This window comes from Pithys albifrons, chromosome 13, assembly GCF_047495875.1.
Source record: "Pithys albifrons albifrons isolate INPA30051 chromosome 13, PitAlb_v1, whole genome shotgun sequence".
NCBI lineage: Eukaryota > Metazoa > Chordata > Aves > Passeriformes > Thamnophilidae > Pithys > Pithys albifrons.
The window spans coordinates 9,987,477-10,008,761 of NC_092470.1; the positions used below are offsets into that span (position 1 = coordinate 9,987,477).

A 21,285-nucleotide genomic window follows, 5' to 3' on the forward strand; every position below is an offset into this window, starting at 1 on the left:
CCAGCTTTGAAGTCTATCACAGAATGTGTCATGTCCTTTTTGAAAATCAAAACATTAGAAAGAAGTCAGTTTTTATTAGTTAAACACTTCACTTGCTGTTTGGTTTAAATTTTCAAATGGCTGTGAGGTCCATTCAACTCAACTGACTTAGCATAAATGAGAATTACCACAGTACACACAGGTGTTGAATGCTACTTCTGAACTGGTAGATCAGTTCTGATTGCAACAGATGCTGAAACACAGAGCATCTAGAAATTTGCTTCTTTGGGCTTCAGGCTTGCGAATTCATGCTGGTTGGGACCTTCTGTACTTTTTTCTCTCTGAGCACCGTGAAATGATTGGCTTTCTCTGCTCTGGACCTCGGTGTCATTTGCTGCCTTTCAAGTACCTTTCATATTTATCTTATGCTTCCACAAAGAGCCTCAGCTTTGGGGATGGGGATGTAACATTGTAGTGTGGAAAAAATGGCCATTTTACTGGAAACTGGTGCTACTGCCTGTACTGATTAAAAGGGATAATTGCTGTAATGGTATTGTAAGATGGTTTTCACTTTCCTTGTAATGCTTTGTAATTAACGCTGAAAATTGTCATCTTTAGGGAAATCTAGTAATTACTGTTATTTTCTGTTGTAGAGAGTTTTGTTACAGCAAGACAGTACTTTGGCTGGATAAAAACATTCATGGAACTAATCTGGTTCTTTCATTACAACTGCCACCTTTCTATGTATCCTCCTCATGGTGTTTTTTTTTCTTTTTTTTTGGTTGGTTGGTTTTTTTAGCGTGTTTTGGGGAGCACAGAAGATAAATCATTTTACAGAAACATCGGAAATATTTTTTTATTTAGTCTTGCTTTAGTTATGCTTTACTTTTGCCTGCTCTGCTTGCTTCTCATTGGGGTCCTATACTTGAGCTATGTCAGAGACAGTTAGACAGGTTTCATTGTGTTACATGTTGCTGGAAAACAGAAGCAAGTCCAGATTCTAATACACCAACCAGTTTCTGTGGGTAGCTCGATCCAGGCTGGAGAACAATCACATGAGAAAAGTCTGATTGTGATATAGATATAATTAATAGGAATGATAAGATTTTTTTTTTCCCTGTTGAAATAGTCTGAATTCTGAACTGCAATGAAATACCTGTAAAACACAGAGCAGTGTGGCATGGACTTTTAATGTGTGTTTTCACCAGGATTTTTTGTGACAATCAGTATCATAAAGCTATTATTCTTCTACTACAGCAGGTTGTTGGAGAACATGTCCATAAAGGAAATGTAATGACCATTAAGTGCCTTGCATCCATGGCTTTGTGAAGGCACTGAAGGCCCTGACACTGAGATTACACTGGAAAAGTTGTTGTTTTTTCAAACTTTATCAACTGAAAGTTGCAAGCAACAGAATGTGTATATGTAATTGTGTTGAAGGATACTCTTTTACTAAGTCTGAGTTACTGCTAATGCTCAGGTAGTTATTGATAAAACAAAGTGGTTAAATAGATAGATGTTAATTTTGAAATTTGAGAGGCTTTGCTCCCCTTTTATTTCTGATCTAATGATGATCAGTTCAATTTGGAATTGCTTTCTTTTCTTGCTATGTTAAACTCACCATTTTTTCTTTCTTGTGTTTTTTTTCCTGCTTTTTTTGTTTTGTTTTGTTTTCCCTTTCTTTCTTTTTCTCTTATTGTAGGCCCCCCAGGTCCCCCAGGTAAGAATCTTGGATAATTGCAGTAACATTTTGAGCTGACTGAAACAGTTACTGGTACAAAATGTAGAAATAAATCTTTCACAAAACACTGTACCTTTGCTAACTAGAATGAGGGAGGTTGAATGACTGCCTGTATTTAGACCAGCTTGTGCCCTTTCTGAGAGGGGGAAGGTTTTAGAAATTGTAATTTTTTAGTGGAGGAAGTAGAGTATTTAATCAAAACCAAATGGAATTAAGAGTGTTTAAGTAGCATGTAGCTGAAGAGATGAGTCTATATATTAAAAACCCCAGAATAAACAGATATTGTAATTTGACATTTAAAATATATTTCTAAAAATGTTGATTACTGACTGCGTACTTCCCCCCTAACTTTTCCTCCTTTCCTATTTCATTCTCTGTCTCTGTTCTCACTCATGTGGTTGCTGCATGAATGGGTACTTGCTTTCTTTCTGTGCTACTTTACCTGTGGGACTGCTTGGAGTAATTCTCTGTATCAGAAAAGTATAAATTATGTTTTGTTGGGGTTCAAATATATATATCTATATATACATACTGCATGTAAATATAGTAGATTTAAGGATAAATTGCACTCAACAGTGAAAATTCAGTTATGCTGTTTGATTTGATCAGGGCCTCCTGGACTTGATGGACTGCCTGGCTACAATGGATCAGATGGAATTCCAGGGATACCAGGACAAAAGGGAGAACCAGGAGCAAATGGAAAAAGAGGAAAAATAGGTACTTTTAAATTTTTTTTTTAATAATCCTTTCTTACTGTTATATTCAGATGTAGTTACCTGTAGACCTTTCTACAGGGAGAAGAGTTTCAAAGTTTACAAAGAAGGTGAATGTTACAGAATTCTGTAGGGTTCATTGTCTTACACTAAGCTTTGGTAGCTTACTTCAGAAATACTCTACAGTGAGGAAGATGGTATATATAGAATATTGCACATTAAAGTAATTGAGTTCACTTAATTGAATGTCACTGTTATGAAGTGTAATGTTTGTGTGTAATTACTTTAAAAAACTCTAAAGGAACCGTGAAAATGCCTTTCTTCAATGTTTACATATGTGAAATAAATATGCTACTTCACATCTTCTCATAGGATTTCTACTTGCCCAGAAATTCTCCAGCCAGTGTTAAAGAGGCCCAGGTCTCTGTGTTTCACATTCAAAACTCAGAGACCACAAGGTGAAGAATATATTATTTGCACCAGAAAAATTGCAGTTTCCCTTTGCATTAGGCTACAACATTGCTTTGAAATAAAAAAAAAGAAAAACTACAGCTACCCAGCTAAATACAGGTGAAAAAAAATTACTAGAGTGAATATAGTTTGTAGTAAAAATATATATTAATTGGTGCTTAATACTGGAGTAGAGTCTTGGTACTGAAATGCTTTTTATTTCTAGGTGTGCCAGGACCAAAAGGTGATCAAGGACAGAAAGGAGAACCTGGAGAAATGGGTTTACCTGGCAAAGATGGTATGCCAGGAGGAAAAGGTGCAAGAGGATCCAAGGGGGAAAAGGGGGATGCAAGCAGTGACATGATATTAGAAGGTACGAAGAAGTGCTCTTGGGAGTTCTGCAACAGTGTGCTTGACAGAAGATACATTCCACTTCTGAAGCATGAGTGTGATCTGCAAGAGCAGGGCCAACCAGCATAAATATGGCATAGATACATAGTGAAGTTTGAGCACTGCTGTGCCCAGGAGATTGTTCTCTTTATGATGCAAGTCTTCGCAAAAACTTCTGCTTGGGCTTTGGGTTGAGGTGTTTGTGAACTCCACCCTTTCCAATACACTTCCAGACGGTTGACCTTCTCCTGCTCGCTCTTTCACTGTAGTTTTATTTCTCTGTTAGAAAATGAGGGTCAGATATCCACTCAGGATAATACAAAGCAGACAAATAGAAGTTGTGCAAAATTATAGCAGTGTAGCATCTGAAGTTGAGGGTTTAGAGTACAGTGAGTAAAAGACAGCAGTGCTTTACAGCTCTCTAATGTGCCTGCAATCCAGACAGGTAAAATGCATTGATGTCCCACACCTTGTACAGTTCTGTATGGTTCAGCTTCTAACAGCATTCCCCTGAGTTTATTCCACCATATTTCTGTTCTCAGAAACCTCTTAAGAAAGAGAGAGGCTGTTTTAGAGATCTCTCCAAGTCCACCATGTGGACACATCATGTTCTCTGCAGGTTGTCTGTGGAGGGCCTGTGACATGACACTGTTTTGTACACAGGTGCAAAAGGGGAACCTGGACCACCAGGGCCCCCTGGACCTCCTGGACCCCCAGGGCCTCCAGGGAAACGTAAAGGTAAAGCTAAAGAAGAGCTTCAGGAGAACATATACAGCAGCAAATGCACAGGTTAGTTTTTTCCAGTGTTCTTTTTTCGTATTATGGACAGGTTCTAGATTAAACCATTGCTTCCAGTCTCACAAACACAGATTTTGCTTGGCATCAGTAAAACTGAAAACTTAAAGCTGAACTTGGGCTTAGATATTTTACTGAAATATGGTTTGAATAAGGCAGCAAGTTACCTGCAGTACAATATTAGTCTTTTAATTGTGCTATGCTGATGCTCAAGCATAGTATTTAAAAATGGTGTTTTCTTTTAGATGGGATAAATATGGAAAATATGAAAAATGCAGTTGACATTTTTGGCTTTTAAATGCTGAATTTTTAATTTGGCATGTAAATATAACACCCTGATTCTGGATATTGAAGTATCAGAACTGAGCCCAGAGAGCCTCCCTATAAAGGAAAGCAGAGAGCTAGAACAGAAATCTCATCCTATTTGAAGTTAAGAAATGCATGAAGTGTTGTAGCAGATAATTGGGCCATTTGCTCAGGTGGTCTTTTTTCAAGTGCTGAAACAGCCTGAAGTGCTTTGGAGGTTAAGCTCGGCTGATGGATTTGAAATTGCAGTGTGCAAATGGGAGTTACACTCAAATAACTCTGCAAAGATGAGATTTTCCTCAATGAGCCCTTAGGTTTTATGACTCAGTAAGCCATGAGATCTTATTACCAAAATTCAAAGAATAACTCAGCTTTTGTAATTAAATATTCATATCTTTTTTGAGGAATGAGAATCCACATGCTGATTTACAACTGTAATTAACTTATTACGTAGGAATCCAAGCTGGTTCCTTCAAATTAAATTTTGAGTCAGATAAACCTTTTTTTTCTTCAAGAAAAGAGAATAATTAGTTGGAAGCTCAGGTGTATTTTTCTCACTGGTACTGTTTAGCGAATTCTAAAATAAAACACACCCCTCTGCTCCACCCCCTCTCTCCCCCAACAGACCAAATCAATAGTTTTAATGTCTTGTAAACTCCATTAACTCTCAACCAAAATATTTTATGATAGAAATCTGTAGGATATTTATCTTGTTTTTTTCATGGAAAGAAAGTAGTGAGAATTTCCCAGAAGAGTCTCTGATCGAAAACTGTCTTTTTAATTTTAGTTGCTTTCTGAGTGATGCAGCTGAAAGGCCTCAGAGTTCTGCAGCTCTTCTCAGACACAAATAGTGCACTTGACTTTGCTACACAGACCTGCTCCCTGGCTGCTCTATAGTCTTAGATAAATTACTATACAGGGAACTGCATCTGTTAGACTCAGTCCAAGAAAATTAACTTGTGCGTTGTAATGTATAATTTCTGTGCAATGGATTCCTTTTTTGAGATATTCTGACAGTATTTTGAGATCAGAAGCTGGAAAGGGATCCAGAGGGGTTGGTAGATTCTGGTTATATTCTCAGCTTACCATGGTTGGGTTGACTGTTTGTGCCTTTTTTGGAGGCACACTGTGATCACTTACAAACTTTCAATGTCATTTCATCAAATTCCCTGGATAAATGGATGGGAGAAATACATCTTGTTCTTGCTTCACGTTGGAGTAGCTTTCTTCTGCGTGAGCAAAGGGAGGACATAACCTAAAGGAGAAAACAACAATGCAGTATAATCTGTCCTTTCTTTCCTGAATGTCAGGGTACCCTTTCAGCAATATTTTATAGTTATTTCATAGTCTTACTATCTTTCTCACTTAAACCTTAGCACAGTTCTGTAAATCCCAGAAATACATTGGAAATGAACAACAAAAATGTGTATCTGAAAGAATTTGCAGCCTGTATGTCAAGCATTGTGAAACATGTAAGGAGACAAAAGTTAAGAATGGAATTAGAAAATGTTATGATGAAATCAGGATGTCTTCAGTGAAGAGCTGAGAACTGTTCTCTGGGCTTATTCCTTCTAAGCAAACTGAAATGTGTTGCACTGTTTTAAAGGCAGAAGAGGTACCTGGTTTTATAGAAAAAGGTCTATAAATGATTTAATTTAGGCCTTGCTTTAATGGCAAATACAAAGGGAAAATCTAATCCATACCCTTCAAATTGTCGAGGGTTGGGGAAAAGTATTTCCAAGTGTTTGTTTCTAATGTGAACCATTTCTATGCCTGTAAGTGACATAATGTGTCATTTCCCTTAGTCTTTCATAGTGCTTCTGCAGTTTCAGGGCTGGCTGAGCTGCAGTTTTGTGCACCCTGTGCTTAGTGTGTTAGTGCTGTATTGCTGTCTGAGGCATTAACACACAAGCAAAGCTTTCCCTGTTGCCTGCAGCACACACACTCTGCTGGAGTGTAGAGATCGGGGCATGAAGCTTTTGAGTTTAGCAACCACTTATTCCTAAGAAAACATTTTTGGTATTACTGCTGAATCAGCCATTTTCCTGCTCCCTCAGTCATCTAAATTTATCTAAGGAAAAAGGCAACTGTCTTTCTAAGCTGCTGCTCAGGAATTCACAGCTAAGGAATTAAATCTGTTTATTTAATTAGTTACTCCTCAAGGTTCACTGCCAGCCTGACAACTTCAAAGAAACAAACCAACCCAAACATTTCAATTCCTTGGCAGAAGTGAGAGTGAGTCTTTTCTTATCTCATTTTTTCAGCCAGACCAACCTAAGCAGATTTTTTTCCCAGGAGAAACAAAATCCCAGTTGTCATCCCTTTATTTTAGTGGAGTCACTGATGTGCACATCTGTCATGTCAAATAGAGCCAAACAGAGAAAAATTACGTTTTACCCTCCCTCTCTCAACTCTAGGTGAGACCTGTGCTGTCCCAAACGATGACACCCTGACTGGGAAAGCTGAAGACAGAATCCCTGGTCCTTCCAAAAAACCTGGTAACCTGCCACAGAGCACAACTAAGAGCTACTTGCTGTTTTAGTGTCACAGATCATGGACATGTGCTTTTTTTTCTACTAGAATGTGTCATAACATCCGTGGGAAGTCCTGTTCACTTTGTCAGTGTACAGCAAACGTTTGGAACTTGGATGCGGGAACCTGCAAATATAAGCGATGAAAGGATTTGGCTTACCATGCATTTTTCAGGTATTTTTAGTAGCAGTCACTGATCAAAAATCTGTTGTTATACTGATGTTGTTTCCTTAATTCCTTCAACCTAAAGTCATAAGTATGATGGGGTTTTACCTACATCTTTTCCAGACTATTTTCCATGTTACCTGTATGATACTTGACTATACACATGGTTGTAGGCATTTTTAGTATCTTTAGACATTTTCAGAGTCAACATCAGATTTTGAAAAGAGCTTGATGTGTTTAGTTGTTTTTTTTTTAACAAATCTGAGTTGAAATGCCTGGTGTTCATTGCTTTTTATTCTTTCCTTTCAAGAGTTTCTGTTTCTTATGGCTTTGCTTCCCTAAATTATAGCTAGGAGTTTCGCCTTTTCATTTAGCCACACATGAAAATGAATCAGATCCTGCATAAGTTACACTTACAGCAGGAAAATGTTAAGGACCTAAGTGGAAAAAAAATATTTCTGCATATATGTCAACTGTGTTCAGAATAAGGGATCATTAAGTCTGCAAAACAGGCACTTGATCATCTCCTCTACAGATTTTTTTGTATCTGGATTGTTTTTTCACATTTCAGCAAGTTGAATCATTATTGAAAACAAAAGTGGAATTGTTATCTGTTAGATAGTTGATTGAGATTGACTTTAACTAGAAGCTGAATTTTAGGACAGAGTTTTCAAAATGAGATGAATCAAATGACAGTCCTTTCCCTCCCCCCCCCCCCCCCCCCCATATTTTCCCCTCTCTTTAGGCAAGTATATAAAAGAATATGAGAATTCCAATGCCTTGCTGAATGACAGCTACAGGATCATTAACATCACAGGTTTCTTTCATGGATGTGGTCATGCAGTACAAAACAGTCATCTGTACTATCAGAAGGGAGGAACCAATGTCATTCAGAAGTAAGTCAAACGTAGTTGTCTTAAGGCAAGTGATGTTGTGGAAGGAGGAGCAATGGGTAAAAATGACAGAGATGAACCTCAGAAAAGCAGTCGACTTTCCTTGTAGCTTTTGTGGGTCTTTTTGGTTCTACCTAAAACAGGAATAATGGAGAAATAGTTCAGAACTCTTTCCAGAACAGAACAACTCCTTCTTTCCAATCTGTAAGTAGGATGTGAGCCACCAGCCTTTCATTTGTGTGTGTAGATGCTGTGGGAGGAGGGAGACCAGGAGGGCAGATCAGGTCCACTGCTCTGCTGTGACCGTTCTTTAGGCATCAGAGCTGTGTCTAAGGAGTTCACCTCTGTAATTACCATGTGATAGGTCAACTGAGCCTCAAGATGAACAAGATGCCATGTGCAGGGATGACATCCTGGGGTCCAACAGGTTTCTATTGTACATTACATTGCTGTGGGTGTTCTTCAACTTGGTTTCTTTGATGTGTTCATTATTTCAAGAAAGAAAGAACTAAGGAATTTGGGTATCAGAAAAAAGCACTTGATTTAGAAAAATAAGCTGTGCATCTACCTGCATCCGAGTAAGACCTGATTCTGCTACAGTTTGGGAGGCCAAGATGGGTGGTGATGTGCCTATGGAACTGAGCTTTGCAGAACCACTGTCTGGGCTGCCACAGGCTCTGCTCTCAGCTGGCCCAGGAGCCACTGCTGGAGCAGGGGAGTGCACTGAGGCAGCAGCTGAGGACGTGGCGACCTGGGGAATTTTACATTCCATTGTGGAGGAGTGGCTCCAAGGTTTGACTTCCTCATAATAGGAAGTTCCTACAGCTCTCCTGATATGTGTCCCTGAACTGGAAAAGGGAATTACATCTCTGTTTCACTTTCTACTGAGGACAGAGACAGACAATACAAATCAAACCCAAAATCTCACCTTGTGGGAAGAGCCAAAGACAGACAGTCCAAGGGCAAGTGAAAGATTATACGTGCTTTCAAGTTTTTGCATGACTGATGTTTGGGCCAAGAACAATTACTATACTTTGATGTCTGTTCCCAAGCAGGTGTGAGTGCTGCCTTCCTATATTCATGTGGATGCCAAGGAATGTGAGCAAGCTGTGTGGATTCAATAATATTTATTCTGCCAAAGACAAGCTCACTTCTTGGCAACCTCCTTTAAATATCTTTAGGTTTTTTTTCTGTAGAAGACCATCAGTGTCTAAGCAACATACAGTGATAGGGCAGAGGTTCCCCCACTTTTGCTTGGGTACCATTAATTGGGAAATGTCTTCACATGCAGATGAACACAAACTATTTGTGGAATTTTCAAATCTCTTTAAGAAGCTGCTGAGAAATGGCCTTTCTCTTCAGTTATTCACTCTGAGATTATTTACCTTCAGCACAGATTGAATGAGACATTGTGAGTTCTGTGACAGTCAATTCTATGACAGTGAAGTCCTTGATTTTGGACTGCTTAAAAGCTTCTGGGACTTTTTGTATTTATTTAACGGAAGGAACATCTGAGGATTGGCTTGGTTCATTTTGCAAATGCTGAAAAAACTCTCTGTTTAAAAGAAGTTTTTTGTCATAGTTAAAAACTGATAAAACTGTTTGACCTTTGGCAGGTTTTCTCATGATGGTCAGATCCCCAATATAATTGCTTTATTCTTTTTTCCTTTGGTTCATAACGTGCTTTCCCACCTTGTTATTTTTGGTTGAGTTCATTTCTATTAGTGATTAGAAAAGTGTTTGTAGCTTGAGTTTCCCACAGTTGAAAATATTACGCTATATCTTTTCATTTATCCCAAGATGTCAGATGGTTTAAGAATTTTGGAACCATTTGGAGTTCTAGACCGGGCTGTCCTTTACTGGGGAGCCCAAGAAAACCTTCTTTTTCTGTTCCCTTCAGGATTTTCACATAAAACAGGAAAAGACAGGGTGTCGTAGGTCTTGCAGATTTCTAATGAATTTTGAGATGTATTTTATCTTGTTGGCTCTTTATAGAAAATTCCTGAAGAAAATCTGCATTTCTGATTGACTGCTCCTGTTAAAGATTTTCCTTCTAGCACTTGCATGAGGTTATTTACAAACAGGAAACAACTAAAAAGATTAACAAACACATTTCTCAAATTTTCGAAGAGTTTTGCACATAAAGGCTGCTGGAATATGGAGTTGCTGCAGATGTGAATTTTCCAAAAGCTGAGGGAAAGGATCTAAGTTGGTCATTCCAGACTTTTCTTAGGATATTTTTTCCAGTATATGCTATCAATGCCTCTTTAACAGAAAACCTATACTTCCAGTATTCTTCCTTCTGTTGTAAGTTCCTGGGTCTGAAATGTTCCTGTGATTAAGCCTGTCTTTTCAGAAAACTTAGCTGTTAAGTGTAGCAGATTCCTGTATTACGCTTTCCTTCCTCTGTTGAAAAATGGAACTATACAGTTAGATAGAAGTCAGACACTGAAACATGCTTCTGTACAAAAGGCATCATTTAAAACGATTAAACATGCTCTCTGCCTTTGCTAAAGCATGGTCTTACTTGGTGATTTAATGCTAACTGCAAATGTGCCTCAGTGGTAGCTGATTACCCTCTTAAAGTACTAGAGGAACACAATTTAGCTGCTCACTGCTGCTGCCCTGAGATTAAGGAATTTCAAGGAATAAAAACAACTTTATGCATCAGAGATGAAGCATTCAGGCTGTCCTGTTGAGGCCAACATGAGGTCAGAATTTTGGCTCTGCAAAAGTAGAATTTTTATGCCTTTGATGTCTACTTGACCAAATCACTGTGTTATCTGAACTGTTTTCAGAAGAGGAACTCTAAGGCTGGGTGAACCTGCCCAGAATTCATGCTGCTTTCGTCACTCACATTTTCTCCCTTTAGTACTAGCCAAAAGCAAACTTATGCACAGATTCCATTTCACAAATCTGGGCCTTCACCTGGAATCCAATTCTTGTTCGTAACCATTTTAGTTGCTTCTTTCATCCTAGTGATAATGCAGCTCACAGACTAAATAAAGTGAAACCTACCAAAGCAAGTCCCTGCACCTCTCAGATTGGTTATTACTTTGGAATATTCTCCTAGTGTTTTGGAAGATTCTTTGAGAACTTAATCTTAAAAGACATTAGAATGGTCCTTGAACTCAAGTATTTTCAACAATGCTTCTATCAGTAGTAATGCACTTGGAATTGCTTTAGCCAAGCAGTGTGTTTGGAAGTGAACCTTTAGCACAGGGCACTGAGTACTGACTGTGTTTTGTTTCAGACTTGGGCTTGATAAGTCATCACTGGGCACTCTGACCATTGAGAATGCCCTATACCACGGGCGCAACTACCTCTTCTCTAACTCCAAGACGTATTTCAACGTAGCAGTGGATGAGAAGGGGCTGTGGATTATCTATGCCTCAAGCACTGATGAAAATATAATGGTAGCACATATTGATGAAGAAACGTTTTCAGTCATTCGGCACATCAACACTACATATCCTAAGTCCAAGGCCGGTAATGCATTCATAGCATGTGGCATTATGTATGTTACTGACGCTAAGGACATGAGAGTAAGTTTTGCTTTTGATTTACTAAAAGGGAAGCCAGTTGATGCAAGGTTTGAATTACGGTCTTCACAGTCTGTTCTTGCTATGCTTTCGTACAGTCTACGAGACAAGAATTTGTATACTTGGGAGAACAGGAGCTTAATGGTGTACCCTGTACATTTTGGCAGATGAATATATTTTAACATGCCATGTAGGGGAGCCATGTTTGACTCCATGAGCCATTTAAAGCTCTGTGGCATACACATGTGGGTCTCTTCACTTGGTATCAGTTTCTGTTCCCTGATGGTGGTTTGTGAGTGCGTATAAAAGCAAGATCAGGTGCCTTTGTCTAAACACACTTAAATTATATAGGCCATCCTCATCTTTTTAAGAACTAGCCACTATTGCAGCTGGCACACAGCACAGACTTGCTTTTGTTTTTCCCCTGTTATTCAGCTCAAAATTTTATCTAATGTACATCGATTATTCCATGGTCATGTGCTCAGCAGAGACTATTTATAACTTTCAGCTGAAGTCATCTTCGATGCATTCATGTTCTAGTCAGTGATTATGGTCTAGTATAAATGTCTAAATAATGAACTTCTGTGTACAAATACCTTTCTCACTTCCACTTTCCAGGGATTCTCTGTGAAGTCTTTTTCTGAACAGAGATTTACAACTGGTAAAAATAATGGGGAAGGAGTTATTTAAATAGGAAAAAAAGCAGAAAGCTTCAACTTTGACAAGCCCAATCAACTGTTAATAATCAAAAGAGAAATCCAGCCATAGGAAAACAGGAATAATGACATTAAGTATTGCATATACATTTTGTTTCATAGATGAAGAATTGGAAGAAAAGCAGCAATGTTTAAAATTGAAGACATAACATTTATGATTAAAATTTCTTTTTTTAACAATGTTTGAGTTTCTTGTGTTGTTGCAGACACTTCCTTGCCCCTCACTGCCATATAAATGATACCATTATAACTTGCTTATAACTGTATTTAATTATAGTTAGGCATATTTCTAAAATAAAATGTCTCCACATTTGTTCATACAAATGAAAGCATAAAATGAAGGGTATATGGTTTTATTTTTCTAAGAATAGCAGTATCTCAAGCAGGAATGTGTGTATTCAGCATACTGCTTAATGGCCTAATTTGTTTTTAACCTTAAGTCAGAGACTGCCTATTCTTATTCAAATTTTTGAGAGCTAGATATGACAAATAACAGGAATTTTCTAATTTTGTTCTGCTATTTCACATTTTCAAATTTAACACTGGAACATAAACCTCTCCCGTTGTTTTGTGTATCTACATTCAAAATCATGCTCTTGGGAAAACCCTGTCTGAATTTCTAAGCTGCCTGTGCATATTGCTGAAGTTCATGGAGCTCGTCCAAATATTTAGAAGCAAAGTGCCATTTAAATCCTGAACTGCACTGAGCTGCTTAATACCTGTGTAATCCAGGCACCAGCAAAGGGATTACTGAATTTGGGAATGTCTGGGCCTGCAGAACCTTGTCTAGTAAACGTGCCGGAAAAATCCCTCTGCTGCAGCTAAATGTCAGTGTGTGATACAGTGAGGGTTGGGCCTTCTCTCAGCATATTTGCTGTTTTGTTTTCTTTTTTTTTTGTGTAGGTTTTTTCATGTGTTTGTGGTGTAGTTTTAAAAATTCAGTTGTGGTACTAATAAAATAAACTTTTTTGGCTACCCACCTCCCCCTGTCAGAAGTCAGCAATATACTTGGGGAAATACAATTCAAGTGAGATGTGACAGTTTCTAGGTAGAGTGCCTATCTAAAAATTTCTGCCTGACATTGTTGAAGCACGTGGATCAACCTTTTGGGGGAGGAGACCAGGAAATTCTGCCTCTTTTCTCAGTGACAGAACAAGCCTGTGCTTCTTGCAGCTAGGGAACTAAATTCTGTTATGCTTTTCTAGACCAGCTGAAGATAAAATCTTTTCAACTAATCTTTTTTAGCTCAGTACAGTCTGAGGTAAAGTTAAAAGCTAGCTCAGGCAGTATCCAGTCAGTCCAGGGGAGATTTAGTTAAATCTGTTTGAATATAAGCAAGAGTTCTGGAATAGGCTGTTCCATGAAATAAAAGTAATTTATTTAACTTACAAAGGGAAAACTAAACAATGACATTTACTCTTCTTTCTTCTCGTAATTCTCATACTTCACAGGCTGCAATTTAAAATCACCTTTGGAGAAAGGTGCTTTTTATTCTAGAATATCTTACAATACAGCACAGACATCAAAATTTTCATTGGAGGAATAAGACAGTTTGTTAACATTTAAATACGTAGACATCTGTTCCAGTCATTGAAGAACATGTTTTTTGTTTACAACAGAAAAATACATCTGACAACAGTAGCTAGTTATATTACAAGCAAACAATATGAACTCTGCATAGTTTATACAATATACTCTGGTAATAATTTAATTACCAGTTTTATCCATTATTTACTAGCTGGCCACATAAAGCCTGACATTCATCTGAAATGTGGCATTATATGTTCCATTGGTATTCTCTTAACAGCTTCATTTAATGAAGTATTTTCTGGACAAATGGATTTCAAAACTAAAAGCTGACTAGAATGATTGGTGTCTTCACTACAAACATTTAGTGCTTACAATACATTCCTAAAGTAAAGGCAGGTGTCCAATAGAAAATATAGCTCTCAGAAAGAAATGAAAATAGTGTGCAAATTAAAAACCATTGCATTTAAAAATGTGTTGATGTGCAAGTTACAGTATCAACTGTGCAATAATACTATCTGGAAAAAAATCTTAGCATAAAATGGTACATCTCTCACAGTACGTTCTTGATTGCACATGTTCCACGGCATTTGCATCCATTACACTTTCTTGCAAAAATCAAATACACTGAGTACCCTTAATTAAAACTAAACTATTTTACAATGAGAAGTTGTACACATGCTTCAGTTAGTGGGAAAAACTGGAATAAAAGTAATCAGAATTATGTCAGAAATGCTTACTGACTTATAGAGCAGCCACAGTGCATGTTAAGTGACTGACAACTGTCAGAATCTTTGCAACACACTCAGTAAATGCAGCTTGTGGGTTACTGAGCAGTAAACACCTCTACAACCAACTGTACTGGGTTGAATTCTTTGCTTTCACAATACAGTACATGCATTTCCACCTCAGTGATCCTTATGGGCATATTCAAAATATACCTGTTGTAAAAGTGTTGGTTTTCTTGTTTTTTTCTAATAACTTTCCCCCATAATACCTAATGCTGCAGTAACTGCTTTGAAAGGAAACACAATGTTTTCTTTCCACAGTACATATCACCGTGTTTTTAGCTACTTAGAGGGACATTATATAAAACCAGAATTAGCTCATGTAACACTACAGGATGTCAAAAATGCCTGAAGGTACATTGAAAGCACTGGGAAGGACCCTCATTTTCAGTGTGCCATCTGCTCCACAGGAGAAGATCCGGTTGCCTTGCACAGTTTCAATCTGGGTGACACCAGCACCAATATTTCTGAAGAGGGACTGCTTAGCGTGTTCATTTTTAAATGAATGAATTAAATTGTAGCCAGTCAGTCTCCACACCTGTATCAAAAGAATGACAAATGACAAAGGGAGATGAAAATTCAAGGGTTTGCATTTTTCCCCCTTGATGTTTCAGATTCCTGTTCTAAACCCCATGCAGCAAAGACAAACAATATTTTTTGTTGCTTAGTAGCAATAATTACTACAAGTCCAAGAGCCCTGAGAGACTCCTAATGCAATATAAGGCTAACTTAGTGTGGACCAGCTGGGCAGAGTGAAGCTGCCCTATGGTACCTGATCAGTCCTCCTCCCAGCTTCCCCCCATGAAAGCTGCAGAAATGGACAAGTTGCATTTTCATCCAAGATGACTGTTGTCAGCTTTTCTGCTGCTGCAAATGCTTTCCTGCTAAGGAATGCTGCAAGGAGCAAGCTGCACTATTATTAAGCATGGAGAGTGGTCAGAAGCACAGCTGGCTGTAGTGTCCTAAGTAGCAGGATCCCTTATCAAAGCCAGGCCACAGTCTGTGCAGAGGCACAGAAAGCACCTATTAAACAGTCTGCAGACCAGCTGAAAGGAAAGAAACCCTACTCTCCTCTTTACCATGTTCTTGTATTTCATTCCTTTAGTATTCATGAAGAGAGCCCTTTAAAACAGGGGCTGTATTTCTGGTTTGGCTCTTTTGTTTGTTTGTTTTGATGTTGGTGTTTGCTTCTTGCTGCTCTTTCATTACTGCTCAGAGCTCAGTAGCTGTCTGAGGCATCAAGAGAAAAACAACTTGGTGTTAGAGAAACTTCACACAGTGTTGAAGCTGCTGAGCGCCCCCTGTGTTACAAAAAAACGTCCAAAGGCAAAACCAGAACATTTTTTTGAGAGAGAAACAAGGCTAAGATTTCAGACATGTACTTTGCTTTATCCATCTAAAATTCAGTCTCACAACTTTAAAAAAGATTAATCTTTAGAGCAGGACAAAACCTACTCGCTTTAGAAGGCTACTGGTTTACTTAAGTTTATGTTATAAACGTGAGGCAAGCATCCTGTCTCTCAAGTGTAGATCTGGGGTTTTTGTTGTTACTGAATTTATCTGGCTATTTGCAATATACTGATCAACGTATGACAATAAACTACTTAGCTAAACACTCTCCTATAGAGCCCAGCTGCTCCAATCCCTTACCTTCATGTTGCCTTCTGCCGAGCCTGTAACAAAATAGTCCTCGGAAGGATCCAGTGCAAGTGCCTTAACAGCTGACTCGTGTGCTTGGAAGGTGAAAAGGATTTGCCTCTGTCTGATGTCAAAGATGCAGATATATCCCTTCCTGCCTCCAGAAATTAGCAGTTGATGCTTGGGTGCATACTGAAGTACTGTGGCACCATGGTCATGACAAGTGAAGGCTGAAGAAGGATATCAGAATTTAACAGAAACTGTAAGTACCTTTCAATTTAAAAATGCACTGCTTCTACAGATTTTATCTAAATATTTTCTAATTTTACAGATATATGCCTTTGTATGGGTAATGTCTTATGAGCTGACATTGACCTAATGCACAAGGAAGTATTATATGCAGTCTAATTTATTTTAGAATACAGACACATAGCTGAATTTAAAATTTGAGAAAATAAAAATTCACCATACAAAGATAAATTAAATTCCTGATTGTAAAAAGTATAGCTGAAGTAAAAAATCCCTAAATGTTAATTACCTTATAGGTATATACTATTGATTATATGTAGTCTGCAACTTCCTTATAAGGGGAAGAGGAGGGCAGACACTGATTTGCTTCTCTGTAGCCACAGGACCCAAGAGAATGGCCTGAAGTTGTGCCAGGGAAGGATATAAGAAAGAGGTTCTTCCTCTAGAGGGTGGTTGGGCACTGAACAGGCTCCCCGGGGCAGTGGTCACAGCACCAAGCCTGACAGAGTTCAAGAAGCATTTGGATGATATTCTCAGGCACTTGGTGTGACCCTTGGGGATGCTCCTGTGCAGGGCCAGAACTTGGACTCCTTGATCCTGATGAGTTCCTTCCAACTCGACATATTCTGTGATTCTCATTTCCTAACCTTTTTTCATTGAAGCCTTAACTCAGCGTCTTCAAAATGAAACTGAACTTCTGTGCAATCTGCTAGTTTTAAGATATGAATCTCAGAATGCCCCTATTGTTTATTCAAGTCCTGCAGTTGTTTGCAGATATTTGTGATGGTTGAATTTGCTCTTTTAAAAGCCCAGGATGTTATATTTGGATTTCTATGTATTTTTCTTCATAGTGCAACGCGATAGAATTTTGCTTTAGTTTATTACAGAAAGAGGAAATTGTTGAACCTGGTTAAATAGATGCAAATATCGTTAAGAATCCATTTCACATACTGAAAGAATAAAGCAGACAGAAAAAAACTGCTGCTTCTACTATGTACAGCTGTTTCCTGTGCTTCACCAGAGACCTGGATATATTAAGTACCAGTTTAAGTGAAAGCATGAGTTTGACGAGGCACCCTTAATTAGTCAACTGTTAGCTTTCGTTTTCAGGACAGTATTGAGATATTTTAGATTTTACCAATACTGTCACAAAACCAGCTTTGTGTATGGCCTTGTGGTCTCCCCCATTTCTGGACGTGTTCAAGGCCAGGCTGGATTTGGTCTAGTGCAAGGTGTCCCTGCAGGGATGATTTTTAAGGTTCCTTCAAATTCAAACCATTCTATGGCTCTGACCTTGTATGACTTTTCTATACAGAGCAGATTAACATCATGCCAGAGATTATATAGTTCCGTTCTGGTTACTGCATTACTGTACAACTCACACCTGTTCCCCAGTAAAGGTTTTTGTACCTTGTACCAAATGCATACACTAACTGTATTTCCTTAGTCAGTAAGAAGCAGAGGTTTAATTTTTACTGCAGTACTTACCATGTATAAGACTGTTAGTAGATGAAACCAAAGTGTCCCAGAGGCACACATTTCTGAGAGGGGAAAAAAAAGTCATTATGGTCTGTTACTAAGTGATTCATGGGGTGACATAAGTCAAAGTGTTCACATTTCATGTCAGAGTCTAGAATGTAAAACTGAACAAGGAGCCCTTGACACTCTGCAGTCACTGGAGAACATATGCAAAGAACTAAGAGCTTTAATCCCCTTCTCTGCTCTTTTATGCCTCTTACTGGAACTATATGTTCTGCCTTTTAAGATGTGTACTAGTCCTAGGCTGTACCAAGAAATGACAGTTTTTCTTTACAGCCAAAAAGAATTACCCTCTTTGCTGAACGTATTTCTCCCCCCAGCAACAGCATCATATTAAACTACTTGCATTTGGATTTCAACTTGAAAAAACTGGTTAACTATGGACCACTCCTCACAAAAACTAAATTTGGTAAACAAGCAACTGAAGGAATGATGTTCAAAGAAATCATCTGGCAAGTTCAAGCTGTAGCACAGCTTAGAACACTGAACCTTAACATGTCAGCCACACACTAATGCCCAAGAGCTACAGAGCTAATGGAGGTGAATAGGTAGTTTTGGTGAAATTTCTCATTGTTTCTTTAAACACACCTGTTATCATTGGATTGTCCCGATGTAGCAACTAGACTCGAAGAGGTTATAAATGCAAAATCACTTGTGGTTTTACTGTGGCACTGCCAACTCTATTAAAAAACAAACAAACAAACAAAAAGGTGCAATCTTACCAGATGTTGTTTGCATCAAAAGTTACTATTATGAGTCTGATGTCAGTGGTAGAAAAACACAAGCAGTCTTTACACAAAGCTTAAAAACTGACAGTTTGAAACCTCTGAGAATGGAACAATGGATTAAAAATCCAATATAAAATAAAAAGATAACTAAAATAAGTGACCTATAGCAAATCCACAATACAGTGTATGACAACAGCCTGAATTCCAAATTAAGAATGGTCTTCATGGAGTGTTACAAAGAGTGAAAATAATCTAAGTGTATTTTCACTAAGTTTTGAGGTTGTCAAGTCATTATTTGTTGCTCTGATTTTTAATTTAATTAAGGGTAACGTTGAAGTAGTATTTGTAATTAAACTGCATCTTATGGTTATTGTGCAATTAGTTTTCCAAAGTTGTACCACTGAAACTCTACAGTTGTTTTAGTTAAGTATGTCAATTAAAAAGCAGCAAAATCAAAAATGCCTGAGTAAAGTTGTATGCTCTTAGACCATCTGAGGTCTCAAAGACTTCACTTTCCTCTATAATAAAAAAAAAATAATTCTGTTTACTTACCAGATAGGGCTTAGGATTTGAGGTGGTTTGGTTTACTTGCCAAATACTTAGAAAACCTTCACCATCAGCAACACCACACTGCAAGGAATGAACTGCATTTATTAGCATAATATACTTGTTCCTGGATGTTTACTTCACAATAACTGATAATAGTAAACTGTTGACTCGAACACCTAAACCATCCAACTTTCACCTGCAAACTGAATATCAACAACAGTGATGCTCAGGTACAAAGAAGTAGTTTAGAAGCCAAGTGAGTTGACTGCTGATGGTTTAATAATTATTTAATGATTGATGTTCTCCTGCATACCCAACTCTTTTCTGGAAATGGAGGCTTTTAAGCATGGAAGCTTATCTTTCAAATCCTAGTGTTAAATGCTAAAGCTTACAGAGGCATCATTACTCAACAACTCTACTTGAAAATGCTTAAACAAGGAAGATGCATGACATATCATAAAAGAACAATTGTGGAAGGACTGTGCTCTGACATGGATGGTAAAATGATCAAGTTATATTAATCAATAAGCATAATAATTACTACTGTATATTCTAGGAAGTATATTCTATAAATATTTTACAAAATAGTTCTAGAAATATTTAGATATTTTTGTATTTTCTCCTTCCAGCTGGGTTTTATGAGTTCCACCAGAGTGACCTTTGTGTGAAGCATGGTGACAACTAGTACATCTAATTTCTGACTTAAGATGGATTCTCATGTGAAGGTAAGATTGCAGTATCTCAAAACACAATTTAAAAACAAGTTTAAATGACATTTTACACAACCTGAAAAGAGGTACACTGAGACATACTTTATAGTTCCAGCTATTTCACCTTTACTCTGTTTTCTGCATCTCATATACTCTCAGAGTCTCTTTTGGCCAAGCATAGGGGTCTTGGGTGTTCCTTCTGTTCCCCACTGTAGCGGAGTACACTTACAGCCTTCAACTCATAGGCTGAATTATCTGTATCTTGCAGGTAATGCATTCTGTCAAAACTTTATCTTGGCCAGAATGCAAAATGTGAGGCACTTCTTGCAGGCCTGTGCCTAGACTGGGTGACAGCAGGACTTGATGATCTTTGATGTTTTTTCCAACCTTAACCATTCTTTGATTCTATACTGATATAAGTGTGCTTCTCTAAAATAAGGATGCTCAATAGGTATTTTTAATGTTTAATAAAAAAAGTCACCACATGGGAACACAGATTTCAGAACAGATAGAAAAAGAAGTGTGAAAATGCAGCAAATTGGCTATAGGATAGCAATGTGAAGTGACAGAGCAGAAGGGAGAATAAGGGTCAGTGTTTATTACAAAGCTCTCACATGCAGCCAAAATGAATGACACTGTTGTATGTCTTCATTCTAGGACATCACATGAGTTCTGTGTGTCACCAGTTAGAACTGTTTTAGAGGCACAGCACAAACGTTTCCTTATGAATAAAAGAAGCAAGCCACCTCAAAACTCCCTAAATGCTGTACTTACCTTATTGCCCTGGGAATTGAAATACATTCTCGTCACCCTGGCATTCCCAGCCTGCCGGAAGCACACCAGCTGCTGTGGTCTTGTCCATTCAAACATTCGAACACTCCCATCCTGTGCTCCTGTAAGATCTAAGATAAAAAGATGTTCATTAATACTACAGTATTTTATAGAAAATTATCTGTTCCACGCTAGTAAGTGTGATTCACTTACAATACTGGTGCACTGGATGTGAAGCCATTCTCTTGACGTTATTCAGATTTCGTTTAATAAGCTTCATAAAAAACAAAGAAAAGTTAAAATTATTTTGAAAAAAGGACACAAGCATACTCTTCAGTTTTGCTTATATTACTACATGGTGAGAGTCCCCCAGTTAAAAGAAGTTTATTAAACTAACATTATTTGCATGGTCCTACATCAAAGTTCCCATAAGAAAGAAAATTCCCCTTATTGTCCCATTGTTTTTTCTGCATCACAATAATTCTGTGCCACAGTATACAAGAAATGCTTAGTTTGGCTTCCTTTTGGCCAGGTTTTGGTCACCATTGGCCTTTTAAGCCAACA

The 21,285-nt window shown here is 38.0% G+C and overlaps 2 protein-coding genes across 6 annotated transcripts in view; one reads left to right on the forward strand and one right to left on the reverse strand.

Moving 5' to 3' along the window:
- LOC139678051 (AP-4 complex subunit epsilon-1-like) overlaps positions 1-13,257 on the forward strand; it is a 143,181-nt gene extending 129,924 nt beyond the window's left edge. The window contains exons 23-30 of one of the 2 annotated variants that reach the window (XM_071568590.1): positions 1,682-1,699; positions 2,330-2,437; positions 3,110-3,256; positions 3,937-4,062; positions 6,792-6,872; positions 6,955-7,080; positions 7,817-7,967; positions 11,218-13,207. In XM_071568590.1, coding sequence (XP_071424691.1) covers positions 1,682-1,699; positions 2,330-2,437; positions 3,110-3,256; positions 3,937-4,062; positions 6,792-6,872; positions 6,955-7,080; positions 7,817-7,967; positions 11,218-11,677 — 1,217 coding nt within the window. In that variant the 3' untranslated portion in view covers positions 11,678-13,207. Of the gene's footprint in view, positions 1-1,681; positions 1,700-2,329; positions 2,438-3,109; positions 3,257-3,936; positions 4,063-6,791; positions 6,873-6,954; positions 7,081-7,816; positions 7,968-11,217 lie in introns of both variants that reach the window. The other variant, XM_071568591.1, reaches the window with a different exon arrangement.
- Positions 13,258-13,578: 321 nt separating this feature from the next.
- Positions 13,579-21,285, reverse strand: part of DMXL2 (Dmx like 2) — a 49,945-nt gene continuing 42,238 nt past the window's right edge. For all 4 annotated transcript variants that reach the window (XM_071568776.1, XM_071568774.1, XM_071568775.1 and 1 more), the window contains 7 exons: positions 20,935-20,995; positions 20,725-20,852; positions 19,244-19,321; positions 18,552-18,643; positions 17,913-17,965; positions 16,188-16,405; positions 13,579-15,075 (listed from right to left, as the gene is read on the reverse strand). In XM_071568776.1, coding sequence (XP_071424877.1) covers positions 14,866-15,075; positions 16,188-16,405; positions 17,913-17,965; positions 18,552-18,643; positions 19,244-19,321; positions 20,725-20,852; positions 20,935-20,995 — 840 coding nt within the window. In that variant the 3' untranslated portion in view covers positions 13,579-14,865. The remainder of the gene's footprint in view (positions 15,076-16,187; positions 16,406-17,912; positions 17,966-18,551; positions 18,644-19,243; positions 19,322-20,724; positions 20,853-20,934; positions 20,996-21,285) is intronic.